The sequence below is a fragment of the Macrobrachium rosenbergii genome, chromosome 12, assembly GCF_040412425.1.
Source record: "Macrobrachium rosenbergii isolate ZJJX-2024 chromosome 12, ASM4041242v1, whole genome shotgun sequence".
Lineage (NCBI taxonomy): Eukaryota > Metazoa > Arthropoda > Malacostraca > Decapoda > Palaemonidae > Macrobrachium > Macrobrachium rosenbergii.
This window is the reverse complement of record NC_089752.1, coordinates 97,977,311-97,996,160: the sequence shown is the minus strand read 5'-3', so window position 1 is coordinate 97,996,160 and position 18,850 is coordinate 97,977,311. Positions and strand designations below refer to the sequence as shown.

General features: G+C 38.3%; 1 protein-coding gene across 1 annotated transcript in view; it reads right to left on the bottom strand.

The window, feature by feature from the left end:
- MED17 (mediator complex subunit 17) overlaps window positions 1–18,850 on the bottom strand; it is a 187,216-nt gene that overhangs the window by 153,369 nt on the left and 14,997 nt on the right. Inside the window, 2 exon segments of the mRNA XM_067112487.1 lie at window positions 7,645–7,746; window positions 7,748–7,807. Of these exon segments, the coding sequence (XP_066968588.1) occupies window positions 7,645–7,746; window positions 7,748–7,807 (162 nt within the window).

Below are 18,850 nucleotides of genomic sequence, written 5' to 3'. Positions count from 1 at the left end.
GTGTAGTCCATGCCTGTGGTATTAAAGGGTTGCTTACATTGCACCCTGAACTCAGGTAATGGAGGAACTATATTGGGCCTATACGGCCTCCCCTGCGTTCTCCTACAAATAACACAATGGTGTATTATACTCTTAGTCAGTTGCCTTATCTGTGGGATCCAGAACTCCTGTCTGACACTCGCCTGGCATTTACACCCATATGAGCATTAGCATCATGATGTTCTTTAATAATTACCCGAGTAACATAGCAACTCTTCGGCAATAGTATTGGAAACTTACAGATTCGGGTAACTGTGCGTGTTCTGGTCTACCCTTACACCTTATTACCCCATTGTCTAGGTAAAGATTCAACTGGTGTACAAGAGCTAGTTTTGGTTTTCTTACCCCCTTCATCAAACTCTTGTATTCCTCCTGGAAATATTCCCTTTATATGATGGCAATGGTCTTATTCTTTGCCTCTTGGAGTTCTTCCAAGGTCAATTCACCATGCCTCTTCATACTGATTGAACTCCTACAATTATTAAAAAATCATAGGATCCACGCTGTGGTCCTATAGACCTTTTTAACTTGCTGAATCTTTCTCAATTCAGCAAGTGAGTATTACCATTCAGTTTGTCCCCTACAGTATTGACCAAAATGTTCTCTTCCCTACCCTGCGCAAGTGATCCACCAACCCATGACCTATCTATTGGCCAAGAGGAATTTTAACCAAGGGGGTCCCTCCCACCAGAAAGCACTATCCAAGATCATTTCTGTCCTTTTCCCATGTGTCAACCAGTCACTGGGATTATCATCTGTGGGCACATAGGACATGACCACCTCTGGAATTAAAGAGTTTATTTCCTGTACTCTATTTTTCACAAACACAGGGAGAACACTTTTCGATACTAGCCAACTTAGTGTGACTTTACTATCTGACCAAATGAACAGTTCTATAAACTCATCCTTCTCAAAGGATTCTTTAATAAATTTGGCCATTCTTGCTGCTAGCAACAATGCCATCAACTCAAGTTTCAGAAAATTAATTCTTTAATGGGCACTACTCTTGCCTTTGCCATCATTAAATAAGAATTTTCATTCTTAACTCTACAGGCTACACAACCATATGCTAACTCACTGACATCGCAGAATATGTGTAAGGAGTCCCCCTTTCCTAGGCTAGTATTCCTAGGAAAGGAAATATCAAGACATTTTTCTAAGGAGTCCCCCTTTCCTAGGCAAGTATTCCTAGGAAAGGAAATAACAAGACATTTTTCTAAGTCTTTGGACAACCCAACCCATTGGTTCTGTAATGGGTCTGGGAGTTGTTCATCTCAATCCAGTTGTTACTTCCACAAAGTCTGCAGGTATACCTTTGCCCTAAAACTGCAGTAGAACTTTGATTAGGTCAGCTGTTATATGTGGTCCCATCTACAAACAATCGTTCAAGCTTAACCCATCCTTCCTTTGTCTGACCGAACAGTCAAATACTACCCTAACAGGGGTTGTTGCACTGTCCTTTTTGACACCATGATGTGCCAAGAAATGACAGTCTTCTGTTTTAATATATTCCACTCTCTCCGTGAACCTCCCTATCCTCCTGATCCTTCAGGATTTTTGGCAGTGTTCTAGATACTGATTTTCTGAAACTTGACACACTGTTGTTTTAATCTGTTCAAAGCCAAGTGTTCTAGATACTGAGTGTCCTTCTGAAACTTGACACACTGTTGTTTTAATCTGTTCAAAGCCAACACAAAGTTGAAGTTAATCTCCTTTATTGCGCCTTTCCAAGGCAATGCCACAACATACTGTTTGTCAATTTCAGAATAAGTTATAGTACTCTCACAGTTCTCTAATACCTTCTGTTCCTGTTCAGTTATTTCACTGCAGTCAATACCTAAATGATCCAAACTCCATAAACTTTCAAGATCTTCCCTTGGATCCTTTAATTGAGTAGTCCCTTCAACCATAATTATGTCATCGGTTTCCACTGCCAGTTTTAAAATGGAAACACGAGTCTCCTTGGTGGGATGAGGCACAGTGATGTTCACCATTTCATATTCCTTAACTGATATAGAAGTTAGGTAACCTCTCAATGATATGTTTTTCAACTCTTTTGCTTTTATAGTGGAGTCCCTCAAGAGCAGATTTCTTTATAAATGATCTCTCGGCACAGGTATCTAACAACCCTCTCTTTCGAACAATGCGACCAGTTTTACCCTTTAGGGTTACTGTGGCTGTGGGTAAGATCGACTTCCTAGTCATCTTATTTCCCTGTCAGGTATTCATCAAAGAGAGAGCTCCAACTTGTAACCCATCTACCTCTGATTTATTTGGTTGGTTTCGATTGCATATAGCACTATGATGTCTAACAGTGCAACCGTTATTACAACCTTGCCTGTCACAGTTGGAACTGAAGTGTTTACTGGAGTGCGCCCTTATAAGAACACAATCAGAGTTCACAGAGTGGGTCTGTCTTTCCTCCTCGTTTATACTATATAGGATTTACAATGCATGTCCCATATATAATTACCTCTGCAAAGTACCACATCCTTTAACCTGGTTTACCTTGGCTTTGTTCATACTTCCTTTAAGCCTTACAGACATCTTTTTGGTCTCATAGATTCTGCGTTTGTTCTCTCACGAAAGCAGATACCGTATCAATGTATTGCTTTTGCTGGTTCAGTCTGTGGAAAAGCCCTCAAATTGTGTATTTCTTCTTCAAGATATTTTTTAAAGGTGTCAAATTTCAGCCAATCTTCTCCACACCTTTGTTTTATTATTTCACTTACACTACTTGGTAGTTTGGTGTACAATAAGTGAGTATACAATTCCCCTCGATTTCAGCTTTTCCTCTCAATGATCTTATGCAGCATTCAAATTGTGCTCCTAAATCCTTATGTGATTCTGCCTCTGCCTTAGGAGTCGGTTTGGAAGAGTTTTCTAACTAAAGCAACTTGATTTTGTCTTTTCTGCCATAGGTCTCTTTTAACAGTTCACTGTCTGTAAATATTTATCACCTTCTAATTTAAAACCAGATATCAGTTCCAGAGCCTCACCTTCCAATAGGCCCTTCAAATAGAAAACTTCATATATTTTCAATATCAGTACGTTGTGAACTGATACTTCATAAAGTTCCCAAAGTGAATTCCATTCCGATACATCACCATCGAAATGTTTGAGGCCTAATTTGGGTAACTTCACAGTAGCTTTAACAGGCGATATCGGTGCACTAGGTTCACCTCTTACAGCTAGAAGACTCGTGATGGAGGAGTTTAGTCTATGAATTTCAGTGCCTACCTTTAGGCTATATTCTGCTTGATTCATAATTTGGTCAGGTTGTCCTCCAGGATCTGTCAGATCCAATATTTTGTTATCCAATTCCCAGACTTACTGTAAATATTCAGCTAAGGAGTCTCTATGAAGAGAATCACTATTGATATACCTGCATCAAAGTGGTTCAACCTTTTTGACCAGTTAGTTATCACAGACCCAAACCCACCCCCATCTCCTCTTCAATTCTTCTAGGTCAGGCATCTTAGCCTATAATTTACCAACACCAAATACACAATTCCTTAATCACTAAGATTGTACAACTGCCAATCAGAAACAATATGCATATATATATATATATATATATATATATATATATATATATATATATATATATATATATATATATATATATATATATATATATATATATTACATTATGAAATATTCAGAAGTTGGCTACACCTCTTAAAATCAATCAATGGTAGATCACCACCAGTTATATCATATATATGTGCCCTTGACTCGCATACATATCTACAATGCATAACAAGTTCTTAAGTATCTTAAGACTTAATCCTACTAATCCATTTCAGGCTAGGCTAACATGTGACATTCTAAAATGGTATACCATCAGCCAGTCCAAGTCTTCATCTTTGTGCCAAATATCACACCAATCCTTAAAATTTCATAAACTTTAATTATACAGATCTCTGCTATAACAATCAATCACTGATATTCTGGTCACGGCACCATTTTATTCCGACTCACTCAGATTAAGTATAGCATTTCAAATCATCAGTGTTATCATATCGCCTGAACGATTTGAAACGTACTGACCCAACTGTAGCCTGAGTCTTATACTACGACACCCAGGTTACTTCACTCTTATGCTAGTTCAAACTATGATTATATCAATACATTGCGTTGTGTATATGAACTAAACGAACAGTATAAACTTACTATTGGCCCATTCAATTGTTCCTATCTTGGTGTACAGTAGTTAGATTGGCGTGAGCACAATCTCTATTTCACAACCCTCATCCAAAGCACACCTCAAGAAATTCTCCTTACATTTAGATATGCATATCTCCTAAAAGAAGTTTCCCTAAAAGTACTTTAAGACGAATAGGAATACGTAAGTGGATTTGTAGACACCCGATAGATTGTGGCTGCATTCTTGGAGTCCCCACTAGCTCGAGAACCACTCTGTATCAAGGTTATGAAGAGACTGACTTCACGGCTGTCTTTGACCGACACCAATCTTTCGACTAACCACCGGACAAACAACCGATACCGGTAGTTAAGCACTATTACAAGTATACTTACAATTAAATACACGAAACAACCACAATCCTTTTCATTGCTAAATACAAATTTAACAAAACATAATATCCTTCTTCTACATAATACGCATTTCCATGTTACGTAAATTTAAAAAGAATACATAAAACTATACCACAACTTGCGGAAAAGTACAATCTTTCTTGTCGAAGTTTCGACATCCGGCACCAAGTGTACTGAGGGTGAGATTCTGGCACATGGTGCTCGGAAACTAGGCTTAAGGACACTGGGCACCACTCGGCAGTTGGGAGCTCAGACACTGAGTGCTCAGAACCCGATCGCTCGGACACTGGGCAATCCGATACCATACACTCGGACAGTGGGTGTTTAGACAATGTGCACTCGAAAAATGGGCGTTCAGACACTGGGTGCTTCAACACAGAACGGTCAGACACTGCACGTTCAGAAACCAGGCACTCGGCCGCTGGACGCTTGGACAACTTGGATGAGGAATGCCGCATCATAGACTGGCTCACCGTCATCAAAGTCATGTACTGGCTGTTTGGACATTGGGCATTTGGGCACAGAACGCCGACACTGCATGTTCCGGACAATAGGCGCTCGGAACCTGGTAGGAATGCCCGTCAGGCAGCTCTCCGTCACCAAAGTGTCATGTACAACCCGCTCGGGACTAGCCCAAAACTGCAGGAGGAAGAGTGTGCTCATGTTCCCTGGGAATCTTAGGGCACAGAACACTTTGACACTACACATTTGGACAATAGGCGCTCGGCCGCTGGGCACTCGGACAACCTGGGTAAGGAATGCCGCGTCAAAGACTGGCTCTCTGTCACCAAAGTGTTATGTACAACCCGCTCGGGACTAGCCCAAAAACTGCAAGAGGGAAGGGACTGCTCTTGTTCCTGGGAATCTTAGGTGGGAGCAGTGTGCTCCAGCGGAAGGGCATGACCTTTTCAATATGGCGGCTTTTGAAAAAGCGTTTCGCCCCCTGTCACACTGGTGTCCGAATCAATGGGCGGCAGAGCATGTGCATCCGTATGAGCAGCTTTCCAATGGTGAACAGCAGCAGAGTCCTGGGTTCAATCGCTAAGCTCAGTTGAGGAGCAACTACCCATGGGCAAATCCGACCTCCCGCCGGACTTCGGTTTGCTTCCTTCAAGTTTGAGGTCTAACACTGACCTCTGTTTATGAGCAGCAGTTGGACATTACTCACATCCTTAAGCTTGCACTGCACTTGCACCAACTAATTGCGCCTGGTCATAAGGGTCTGCGAGGCCTATTTGGACTGCAATGATAACAAGCAGACCAAACTTTTGGTCAATTCTAACTTCTAGTCTGGTGATGGTATTGGGTTCGTAAGAATGGGAGCCAGGTAACAGGTTTGAGGAAAAGTCGGAGGGCTGGTGATCAGGGAGAACACAGGTAGGAGTGTGAAGGCACAGGTTGAGATGCAATATCTGATTTTTGGAGTAGATACCTGACTAGCTAACCCCCTTTAGCCTCAGCTCTAGCAGCTACCTTTCTCTGTCTGTCTCTTTGGGTCTATCTAGATGTGCTTCCAAAGGCACCTATACCCTGATCCCAGTCTTTTGTTGTCACATTCAAGTTTGAATGAGCAAATTTGCCCTCTACAATGGCAACACAAAGTGTGCGAGTCATACTTAGCAGAAGTAAGTCTAGTATTACAGCCTTTGCTGCAATACCTAATACTAGACATGCTAGAATCTGACATACTAAGTCACAATAAGTCACAAGTCTGAAGAAACTAGCTAAGCTAATAAATGGCATGCTGCCAGCACAAATGAATCCTTACAAATGAAAAATACAACCATCGTGAAATTAAAATCAGAGCTCTCAAGCAACCGTGTACAGTTGTTGACCGGCAAGAAGCGAACTGGGTTCTTCAGCACTGTTGTACCTATTCTTCCCGGTAATGTCTGCGAAGTCTGATTGCCTACACTAAAACAATGGCAGCGTTACGCGACTTTCAGGATTTAGAACTGCGGCTGTTAAGTGGGAGAGCTAACAGCTATGTTGTTAACAGTAAGTTACTTATATATAAAGTACTAAGCCAGGGCAAAGTCTATGCACAGTCCTTGGAGCTAATGTAAAAAATAGTTTGGTAAAAATACTATTACATAAACTGTGCTCTAGTAAAGCAAGGGTTTTTTTTAAAGAAACTTATACAGCTAAATTTATTTTGAATTCAAGTAATATTTCTGATCTACACAATTTTGCACAGCAATGTATGCACCTTAACCATTAAATTAAAAATATTTTCCCACCCAAAAACATTTCAACCTTTATGGTAATACATTGCACTGACACTAACAATTCAATATGGCACGACAGAATGTGCGTGTATTGCATAAAATAAAAAAAAATATAAAAAACATTTTTTTACGTGCTTTTATTAAAATACACTGAAAAGTAAAAAATAATTTTGTGAGACACACCATGATTTTCTTAAAATTAATCTGTCTACAAAAATAAAAGTGTAAACAAGCGTGGAAAGAATCTTTAAGAAAAAATCTTTTTCATTTCTTGTGGCATGGTCATCTCAAAGACTTATTTTTCACTTTTGGTGCATTTTAATAAAAGCAGGACCTAAATTTTCTTTTATATTTCTTTTATTTATACTTTTAGTTTTGACAGAAATTGCCAGTTTATGACTGTGGCTAAGTTGATATCCTGTCGACAAAAGGTTGAAAATCCTAAGAGTTGTTACTGAGTCAAAGAAGTTGTGAAAAATCCAAAGAGTTTCATATTACAAGTCTGAAATACTGGAGATTCGCTATAGGGTCACTAGAGGTCTGCTGACCTGATCAAATGTAAGGTTGTACTGTCACCGGGATTGAGTAACCATGCAAAATTTCAAGTCCATCGGACAAAGGGAACAGGTTGAAAACTGAGTTACAAGTTTTGACCCACACACACAGGCGAAGAGGTCAAGTTAAATAAAATCATGTAAGAAGAATAGCTTACATCTTGGAACCAAAATCCATTTCTAGTAATAACTGTCCAAGCAGGGTTTAAATAGATGACACATATTCTCTTTTGACAAGTTACATCTGAATATAAAAAACATACCTAACTTTGTTTCTTACACCTTCTAGGTTCCAATGAGGCTGCTGAAAAGGTTGCTTTTCTTCCTCCTCCTCCTCTTCTTTTTTATCTTCACTCGCTCCATCACTCATCTGCAAAGTCAATCTTTCTTGCCAACTGGGTGAGGTTCTCTGACATAGACGGAGGTCTGAAAATGTTCAAAAATTGAAATATAAAACAAAAATTTGGAGCATCTCACACTATAATAGCAACTATTAGGCAAATTAATGTATGAGGTTGAAAGAATCTACAGTTCTGAAAAAAATCAACATAATGCAGTACCCGGTTATCAACACCTCTATTGAGGTATGTATTGGTGCCAATATCACGTTATCGGTGCATATCGGCGCTTAAAAGTACTGATTTTGTTGCTGAACAGCGTAAAAAACTGGATGTCATTAACCAGGACCACACCTTAGTTAGCATGAGCATTCTGCTTTGAAAAATTTACTGCCTTTTTTTGAATTCAGGACAAGATATATATGCTCAGGACAGTAAACTTAAGCTTTTTTTTAGAGTACACCCTGTGCACAATGTCATGCCATTCCAAGTTCCTCGCTGGGTGAGCGGCTTCCGTTCTCAATTACCACTCTGTTGGTCGTGAGTTCGAATCTCGACCGGCCAGTGAAGAACAAAGAGAATTTGTTTCTAGTGATAGAGAATTCATTTCGCTATAATGGTTGGATTCTAATAAATGTAGGTCCCGTTGCTGGAAGTAACCAGTTGATTAACCACGTAAAAATAAAATCTAATCCGGGCCAGCCCTGGGAGAGCTGTTAATCAGCTCAGTGGTCTGGTTAAACTAAGATAAACTTAACTTTTTTCATACCATTCCAAATACTTTACCTAGATAGAATCTGACACTGTAGCCACATCATCTTCCAAAGTTGGTATCATCACAGTGCATCCATTATCAAACATAAATACAGAAAATTTTTAAAAATAATACATCCACTACCTAATAACAGACATTTAGAGATACGAACAGCCAAGGGTTACAGTTGTATACTGTATTGTGATTTGGAGTGCTCCCCTTTCCCATCCATAAGGTCAAATTTTGCTCTGTGCATTTATTCTGCTAGCAAGAATTCTTGCAAAGAACAAAAGAACATGAGGAAGAAGAACCTGTTCCTTTAACCTCTTCAGTGATTATCCTGAGTATTCTCGTGATTTCCTACCATGTACTGTATTCCTCTTACAATCTATAAAATGTTGCTATTTATTTTTATTTTCCCAATTTAATTCGTTCTTTGATAAACTCCCATTTTTTACATTTCCTCTACCCACAGGAAACATTTAATGTATTTTGTCAACAGATGTTGTTCATTGTTTTACTTTGTGAACTTCATTATTCGCAACTATATAAAATTCTCTCGAAGATCTGCTTTCAAAGCATGGAAAAATTGTAATTTTTAATATCCATGAATAAAAATTTAATCTTCTTTTTACCTTTCTAACACCCAAAGTAATTCTTTATAATATTGCATGATTTAAAAATACAGTGAAAATAGTATGATCTATGACTGACAAGTTAACTTGGGAATGTAAACAACAACAAAATTATGCTAGATATGAAAGCGAACTTCTGAACAATTCAAGATATGAATTGTCATCTGGGCGTGACTTCGTTTTAGGTCGAGTAGTGACTGTATGAATTTTCTAAATATACAGATCAGTCTTTTACAGTATATACAGGCAGTCCCGTTTATTGGTGGGATTCCAGTATTGGCGTGATGATAACGGAAAATCGCCAATAGCAAACCGGTGATTTCAGTAGCTTATTAGCGCCTGTTAAGAATATATCGGTGCCAATAGTGGAAATCAAGCGCCAGAAAATTGCCAATTTTCAACACTAGACAAGCCCCCCCATAAAACCAGATGTGATAACTGAGACTGCCTGTAGATACCTTCAGTGCAATGGATCTGTCTTTGAGGTATGGTAATAATACTTGGTAAGTGAGCAGAGGGTGGGAGTAACACCAATACACAACTGAAGCTTTTACTTTTTTGGCAACAGGGAGCTGGAAGATGGTTGAGAGAGGGGTGGCAAGGCCACGGACCTTACGACCTGAGATTCACCCTGGTTTCCTGGCAAGAAAAGACCTCTGCAGGGCAGCCCAGAGGGTGGGCTACAGACCGATGAAGGCTCAATCCTCTCTTACTGTGGTTTGATCACTATGGGAAATGCAATGTTACCCATAGTGTATGACCAATTGTCTAACTGATGAAAGTAAGCTAACCCCTTAAGCGTCGAACCTCTATTTAACGTCTCCCGTATGCGGCGTTCGGAAGTTAGCACCAGGCGGGAAAAAGTTTTTCAAAAATCACAGCAGCAACTTAGTTTTAAGTTAGAGTTCATTTTAGCTCCTTTTTTATCATTGCCTCAAGTTTAGTATGCAACCATCAGAATGAAAAAAATATCATTATCATATATAAATATTGAAATATATGACCCAGCGCAAAAAAAATTTTCTATATAATTTTATACAAATAGCTGTGAGCAAAAAGCCAGTTAAAGCTAACGGATTGTTTTTTCTTTGTTATACACTAAGTTGCAATGATTTTGTGCCTAATAAATTATAAAACGATCAAAGCAACAGTGTAAATTGCAATGATTTTGGTATATAACAAATTGTAAACGATCAAAGCAACACCAGAAAATATTATCACAATATGATGCATATGAATCCGTAGCAGCGGACGTAAAAAACAGCCTTAAAAATTCACCATAAATCGAAATATTGTGCTAGAGACTTCCCGTTTGTTGAAAATGAAGCTAATTGATTGAATATTACTAGACTGTAAGTGTTTTAGCTTACAATTTCAGTTTTCGACCATTTCGGTCGAGTTAACGTTGACCGAAGGTCGAATTTTTTCTATTTATCATAATTTATATGAAAATATTTCAAAACTGATGAAAGCTACAACCATGAGTTATTTTCTGTTGTATTCTACATGAAATTGCGCACATTTTCATATATAAAAGTTTATGTAACGAATAATATAAAACGGTGCAAACATTACGACAACGTGTGAAAAGAATTTCTATGAGATGTTGGCGGAGTTACATGGACGTAAGAAAATGTTTTTCAAAAAATTCACCATAAATCGAAATATTGTGCTAGAGACTTCAATTTATTGCAAAATAAGGAGTAAATGATTGAATATTACTAGAGATGAGTTTTGGCTTACAATTGTTTTCGACCATTTGATTAGGAGTTAAAGTTGACCGAAGGTTGAAATTTTGGCAGTTATCGTGATTTATGTGAAAATATTTCAAAAGTGATAAAAGCTACAACCATGAATTATTTTCTGTTGTATTCTACATGAAATTGCGCACATTTTCATATATAAAAGTTTATGTAACGACTAATGTAAAACGATGCAAACATTACGACAACGTGGCGAAAGAATTTCTGAGATGTTGGCGGGATTACCGCCGCGGGCGTAAGGAAAATGTTTTTTCAAAAATTCACCATAAATCAAAATATTGTGCTAGAGACTTCCAATTTATTGCAAAATGAAGGTAAATGATTGAATATTACTAGAATGTAAGAGTTTTAGCTTACAATTGCGTTTTTCGACCATTTCGGTTGAGTTAAAGTTGACCGAAGGTTGAAATTTTGCTTGATTATCTCGTGATTTATGTGAAATATTTCAAAACGATCAAAGCTACAACCATGAATTATTTTCTGTTGTATTCTACGCTTGAAGTACATTTTCATATATAAAACTTTATAACGACTGGCCATAAAATGATCACAAACATTACGACAACGTGAAAGAATTTCTGAGATGTTGGCCGAGTTACATGGCGCGAGCGTAAGGAAAAAGTTTTTTTTCAGAATTCACCATAAATAAAACATTGTGCTAGAGACACAGTTTGTTGCAAAATGAAGGTACATGATTGAATATTACTGAATGCTAAGATTTTGGCTTTCCGTGCGTTTTTACCATTTTGAGTGAGTTAAAGTTATTGAAATTTGAAATTTTAGTAGTTATCGTCATTTATAAGAAAATATTTCAAAGCAGTAAAAGCTACAACCATGAGTTATTTTCTATTTGTATTCTCATGAAATTGCACACATTTTCATATATAAACTTTATAACGACTAATATAAAACGGTGCAAACATTACGACAACGTGACGAAAGAATTTCTGGCGTGGACGTAAGGAAAAAGTTTTTTTCAAAAATTCATCATAAATCGAAATATTGTGCTAGAGACTTCCAATTTGTTGCAAAATGAAGGTAAATGATTGAATATTACTAGAATTAAGAGTTTTAGCTTACAATTGCGTTTTTACCATTTGGTCGAGTCAAGTTGACCGAATTTGAAATTTTAGCAGCTATCAGGGTTATAAAAAATATTTCCAAACTGATAAGCTACAACCATGGGTTGTATTTTGTTGTATTTTACATGAAATTTACTTTTTCATATATAAAACTTTATGTAACGCTAATATAAAACAATTGCAAATTGCGACAAAATGACGAAAATTTCTAGAAATTTTCGGCGATTACCCGTGCGGGCGTAAGGAAAAGTTTTTCAAAAATTCACCACTAAGTGAAATATTGTACTACAGACTTCCAATTTGTTGCAAAATGAAGGTAAATGATTGAATATTACTAGAATGTAAGAGTTTGCTTCAATTGCGTTTTCGATACATTCGGTCGAGTCAAAGTTGACCAGAAGGTTGAAATTTTTTGCGTAGTCGGCGTCACGATGCGTCCATAACTAGCGGACAATTTTAGTAGCGTATGATACGTCATTAGGCGTTGGGGCTGATATCTTCCTCAATTTACCTATTCATTTCTCCTGAACATAGGGGAATAAGAAGAATTAGAGCAAAGAAGTGAGAGAGGACTCAATCTGTCCAGACAACGGAGGGTAGAAGGAGGAGAAGCAAATATCGACAAAGAAGGAAAGAATGAATAGGCTTATGGTAGGAACCAATGAACTGCAAACGTAATCTAGCAGCCTCTTGCATCTTTCAACACTTTACAAAATTATTAATTCCTCTCATCAGACCCCTCCTTGGAATCCTCATAAGAAGAAAAATCATATTCATGCCCCCTACAAGCAACACCCACCATATGACTATCATGCTCAACTGAATACTTACAGTTTACACAAAACTCATTCCTACAAAGTCTAATCCTTCTATCTATGCTTATTTACAGATGACATAATGCAAAAACTGAAAAAACGCACAGTACTGTATCATAGAGAAAAACAGCTAGAAATAGTCAAAATTATTATACCAGATTCACACTGTATGCACAAGGAAAGCATGAAGAATTCTGACAGGTATCATAAACAGTCCAACCTTACCTGGTGGGAAACAGGTGATTATACCATGTCAATCCAGGTCAGCCAAGCATTATTCTTTTGTTTATTTTGAATGCTGATTGCACTAATAGTGTGAAGATGTAAGCTAGCTTTAATGGTAGGTAAGATTCAACCCAAATAATTATGCTTCACTGGGGCCCTTCATTGAAATGCAGACTACAATTGGACATTGGATGCTCTGTCATTAAATTCATCTGCATCTGACCTGACCAGTATGTAAACAGCAGTAGGCTGATTGGACTGCGTTTTAACCAGATGGGCAGGAAAGAACCGGTCATCAACTTCATTCATTTGACATTGTACCAACTGTGAACCTACAGTGAGATGTATTTCTGTTCTGTCCAATGAAGTTTAGGTAACTACATAATGTGTTCAGCAGCTACCAAGTCCTATGGAAAAGATGCCCGTGGGCTTGTAGGCCATGACCCTGAGGTAAATAGAGGTATAAGTGGGCCACTGAGTAATTTCTCTTTGGTGCTATGGAAGGGGCACTGCCCCCAGCTATGTGGGCCTTTGCCCAGGGCAGAAGGTCATCTCACTTGCAACAACTCCTACACACCCTTAATGATGTCCTTGAAACCAGAACAAAACAGTGTTCTTGGCACAATTCCATGTGCTTGCTGGTACTAAGTTTTGACATGGCGTAACATGTGTTTCTATACAATTAACCCTCACAGGCGGGTTCAATTATACTTTAAGAACACCCCTAGACCAGGCAAACTTTAAGGTTGGCCAATTAAAACAAAAAATCGATGGGAGGAGGACAATATGCAAATGCACATGGTATACGAAAAAATATTCATTAAAAATTTTCTGTACCTTCTGTGGGAAGCTGAAAGTGAATACTGTACAGTATTTCCATCCCTCTGAGGGGCCTCTTTTCCAAGACACTTGTAAATATATGGTAACTTTATCAAGTTATAGATATTTATTCTAATAATAATCCTTCTCTTGTAAAATTACAATTGCAGCTCACAGATATCATAACAGATAAGAATTAAAATCAGTAACAAATTTTCTGAATATATTTATGGTAAAATATTTAGGAGATGTACCAGGATGGGGAGATGCAGTACCTTTTAGTGAGTTATATATGTTTTTTGATAGCAGAGTCGCTTGTTTTGTCCTCAAGGAGTTACCCTTCCATGGTCTACCAGAGCTCCATGGGTGACAAAATTAATGTCAAAGAATTTTCCTATAGCTGGTCTCGAGCTGGGTATTGCATTGTAGTGATAAACAATGTAACACTTGATGGAGTATATAATAGACTCAAAGATACGGGGGCACTTTCCCAAATCTTTACAGCGAGGCTGTATACCCAGGTTCTTCATCATCAAAACCTGCTTAGAAGAGGTGATTAACGCATATGTGCAGTCTGCCGTAGTGTCAACAACAGATCAGAATTACTCTTCTTGGTCAACACAGTGAAGTTTATTATTACCAGTGCTCCAAAAAAATTAGACATTTTTTTCCGATTTCAATAGTGAAGATCATGGAAACATCAAAAATAGCAAGATAAGTTCTTATATTAAGTTCCAGTTTAAGTTTTAGTTTTAAACTTTTGGAATTGATAATTAATTTTGTTTGTGAAAAATGGAACCCGGTGTTTCTTGCCATCATATGGTCGGCACTTACTCATCATTGATGCTAGTTCTGTAAAGCACAAATTGTTTTAAAGAATTTGTCATTCTAACTAAATGCTTTAACTAAAAGAAATGCTCCCCAACTTATCATTAATATAAAAAATCCTTTCAGATTATATGAATGTCTACAATAATCTAGGCAGTAAATGAGAATAATTTAGACTAGATTAGTAGTGGATGTTGTCTTTAGCCTATAACCCTGGAATGCGTATCCTTAAATGGCCTAGCTAACAACCTAGGATTAAGTATCCTTAAGTGGCCTACCTCAGACCAAGGACCCTACGATCAGATAATAACATCTGGGCAAAATAAATGGGTAGCCTAGCTATAAGGCTATATATCAGTAAAAATTTTCCTTTTACATAAACCTGTACACTTAAGCACGATCTAAATAATCCAGGACTAGGCAGTACCTTACATTAAGTGATAACTTTTTACGAAACATCCCATTTTCGGACTAAATCGTCAGCCTAGAACATGTAACCTAGGACTAGATGAAATAGTAATCTGTGCTGGATAAGATGCTAGCCTAGCTTTGAGACTACATACTATGGTAATTGTGTGTTATATAACCCATACCCTTAAGTGTGAATTAAATACTACGGATTAGGCACTAACCTTGATTAGAGTAAATGCTAGCCTAGCTATAAGGTTACATATTAGTGAATTACTGTTTTATATAGTACACCAAATAGCCTAGAATTGGATATAAACAGCAACCTGGGTTAGACACAAACAGTAGTTACATATTAGCAAGTTTCTGTTTTTATATAGCCTATACAATTAAGAGTGCTCTATAACAATCTAGATTAGGCAATACCCTATACTAGGCTAAGAAAGAACAAATAAACCTAGGATTTTATATATAAACAGTAACCTAGGCTGATATAAACCTAGAACAGGCAGTAGCTTGATCAAATTAAGTAGGAACCCATTTTAAATAAGCGTAGAATAGGCAGTGGCCTTGAATAGGTTAAGTGAGAGCCCTCTAAGAAATCCTCTATTCTTAACTTAATGTAGATTTACTAGAAGCGTTAACCTAAGCCATATACAACAGTAGCTTGGGTTAGTTAAATAAATTAGTTCATGGCAGTTGGTCTGAATGGTGTGATAATTAGAATCAAAATTTTACATAGCCACTGCAAAAGGACTAACAGTGTATAAGTAATACATCCATATACAGGTACGGCAACTAACCTAAACCTTAGAGGGTTTAAGTTAACATAGATATCTGATTAAATGTATTACAACTAAACACTTGTAATCAAGTTAACCTGTAACATGGGAACTATATATTATGAGGAACTACAGAAGTGTCCCTCATTAAAAACAATTAATATCAATCAGCTTCTAGTAACTTCTTTTATATCACTACAGGTCCACCATTATCCAGGATCCTCAGCTCATGTGTTCTGTAACAAGTTGCTCGGTTCGCTTTTTGCCAGTGGGTGGCCAAAACCACCTGCCATGAGCAAAGTCCTTGTAAATAAAAAGGAAAATTTGCTTGGTTGCCAGATATGTGCAAAATTTGTAGTAGGCTCCTGGTAGCAAGTTTTGAGGACGAAACAACTCATTTTAAGCTGTCTCAATGGTCCTAGGGTTCAGTAGGGGTGAGGAAAGGGGAGATTATATCTTTCCGGCAGAACTCCAGCAGCAGATATTTAAGCCTTTCTCAGAACAAGATCTATGTTTGGCCCAAAACCCAGTAACATCAGTCGCCAGTACCTCCCTGGTTAACACCGCAGAGGAAGCAAAGGAATCTTTACAAGGGGGTGACATTCTTACTAAGGAATATGAAGTGGACATTGCCACTGAAATGGCCCTGCTGAACCCAGAAGGATCAGGGACACAAATTTTAGCCAGCCATGGGAGAAACCTTCCAGAAGGAATTCTATTCCCCATGTAGCTATCAATGCTGAAGAGGATCTTTCCCTCAAAAAGGATACAGTACTAGGATCTACCTAACTTGATTGAAATGACTACATTTTCTGGGGGGGGGGGTTATAGTAACTTACCCAGGACTTCTGCCCCTTGGTTAACAGGCAGTTACAGTTCAGTTGTTCAAGTCACACTGTGCAAGCTCCCCAAAAAGGGATACATAATTTGTGGCATTTGATCAATTCCGTAAGGAAATTAAGAGTAACATCAAAGATGTCCTTGCCACAGAACGGCAATATATAATGGACATGATGCATGATTCCAAAAGGGGAATTAAGTCAGACATGTACACCCCAAAGTGTAAAAGTACTTCATCCTGTAACCAAAAAGTGAGATTCGATACAAATGCTGCCCAAACAAGGTCTAATGTTAGAATTTTGACTGGAAACAACAATGTGGTTAGTTCAAAATACAAAACTTCAAATAAAAACATAATAGACGCTCCAATGCTCACCCCTGATAATCCTTGGCGAAATATCCTCAATGTGCATTTTCTCTCCCGATGATAAGTACTGTATCTAATTGCTAATGAGAGAAAAACTGTGATCAAAGTTGTACATGTAGAATTTAGAGACAGGGCAGCATACCCTAATACAGAATGGCACCTGGTACCACCTTCACCAGACATGGAGAAACCACTAACAGAAAAGGTTCTCTTACCTGTGCCTATAGCATTAAAAGTTATAGAAGACACCCTTTACCAGGTCAACAAAAAATGGATCTCTACTTCTGTTTTGAATAAGACCCAAGTTGCTCACCAAGTAGCCCCAGCCTTCTGTCCCTTCACTTTCAAAATTATTAATAATGTGAAGGCAGAATTTTGTAAATACTAAAAAATGAAAGACAATGGAAGAATTAAAACCATTTGCCATGGGTGTCCCAGTTTCCGGAAATTCCACCAAAGAATGGGCAACTCTACAACTCCCTTTTGAAAAGGAACAAGCTCCCTTTAGATACAGCTATGCAGCAGTTTGGGACCCCTATGAGAAGAATCTCTGAGGGGACAACCTCAGCAGAATTTCATGCTAGGACCCACCTCAGTATTATAACCTTTACCAACTTGCTGGAAGTTGCCACCAAAAGGCCTCTAGAAGATTCCAGAACAATGTTGCTGTCGTGGCCAAAAATTTTATGAGAACCCTACGGGAAGCACTATGACTTTCTGGAGTGGCACATAAAAGCACAAATGGAAACTTTCGGGGGCTCCAAAAAGTCACTTCCCAATGTAATTTCATTATTACATTTTAACCCCTTCTGTAAGGACCTGTTTGAAGGTGGTGGCTAAACTTAATGAGCAAGCCCACCAACAGAATTGTACAGAGTACACTCTTTTGGGAAAAGGGAAACAAAAACCCCAAAACTTCCCCTTACCCAACCCAAAAAGGCTCACTATGATAAAAAATCCTATAAGCCTTCAGTCACCACAAAATTTTTCCTCAAAGACAGGTAGGTGGTCAGAAGGGACTACTCCCTACAAAGGGACAACAACAGCAGCAGCAAGGAAATCCTTTTCACAAGGTCTGAAGACCCTCTTATAGGGGAAAAGGAAAAGCAACACCTGGAATGCCTATCAAGGGCAAAGGCAGAGGAAGAGGCAGATACCATTAGGAATTGTTTGGTTGGGGGTTGACTTCGACAACACCACAGGCAATGGAAGTCTTCCCCTTGGGGACACAGCATTATTTTCAAAGGTGCTGGGGTGGAAACAGTCTCATCCCTCCCCCTCCTTTAAAGGAGTTCTTCCAAAAACCAGACCCATCTCTGGAAGATTAAGTGCAGAAAGGTCCTGTTACTGGGAGCCATAGAGAAACTTGTATATTCGCCACCAAACACGTCTCTTCAGTGTCCCCAAAAAGGATTCTTCCGAATGAAGAGTGATCCTTGATCAATCAACATTAAACAAGCACTTTGCCAAAATTTTAGGATAACTACTGTTGCCCAAGTACATTCAATCATTCCAAAAGGGACTTAGACAGCTTCTATAGAACTGAAAGATGCATACTGGCACATCCCTATTGCCGTTCCCTTCCACCCCTTCCTAAGGTTCCAGATAGGGAAAGATACATACAAGTTCAAAGTCATGTCCTTTGGGCTAAACATTGCCCCAAGAATTTCTTTACAAAATTGGCAAGGGTAGTTGTTCAAGAACTCAAACAAGAGGGAATACAACTAATAGCCTACCTAGACGAGTGGTTGATCTTGGGCCCACAAGAAAAGTGCTTTGTGGCAGAATTCAAACCCACAAACAAAACAACAAA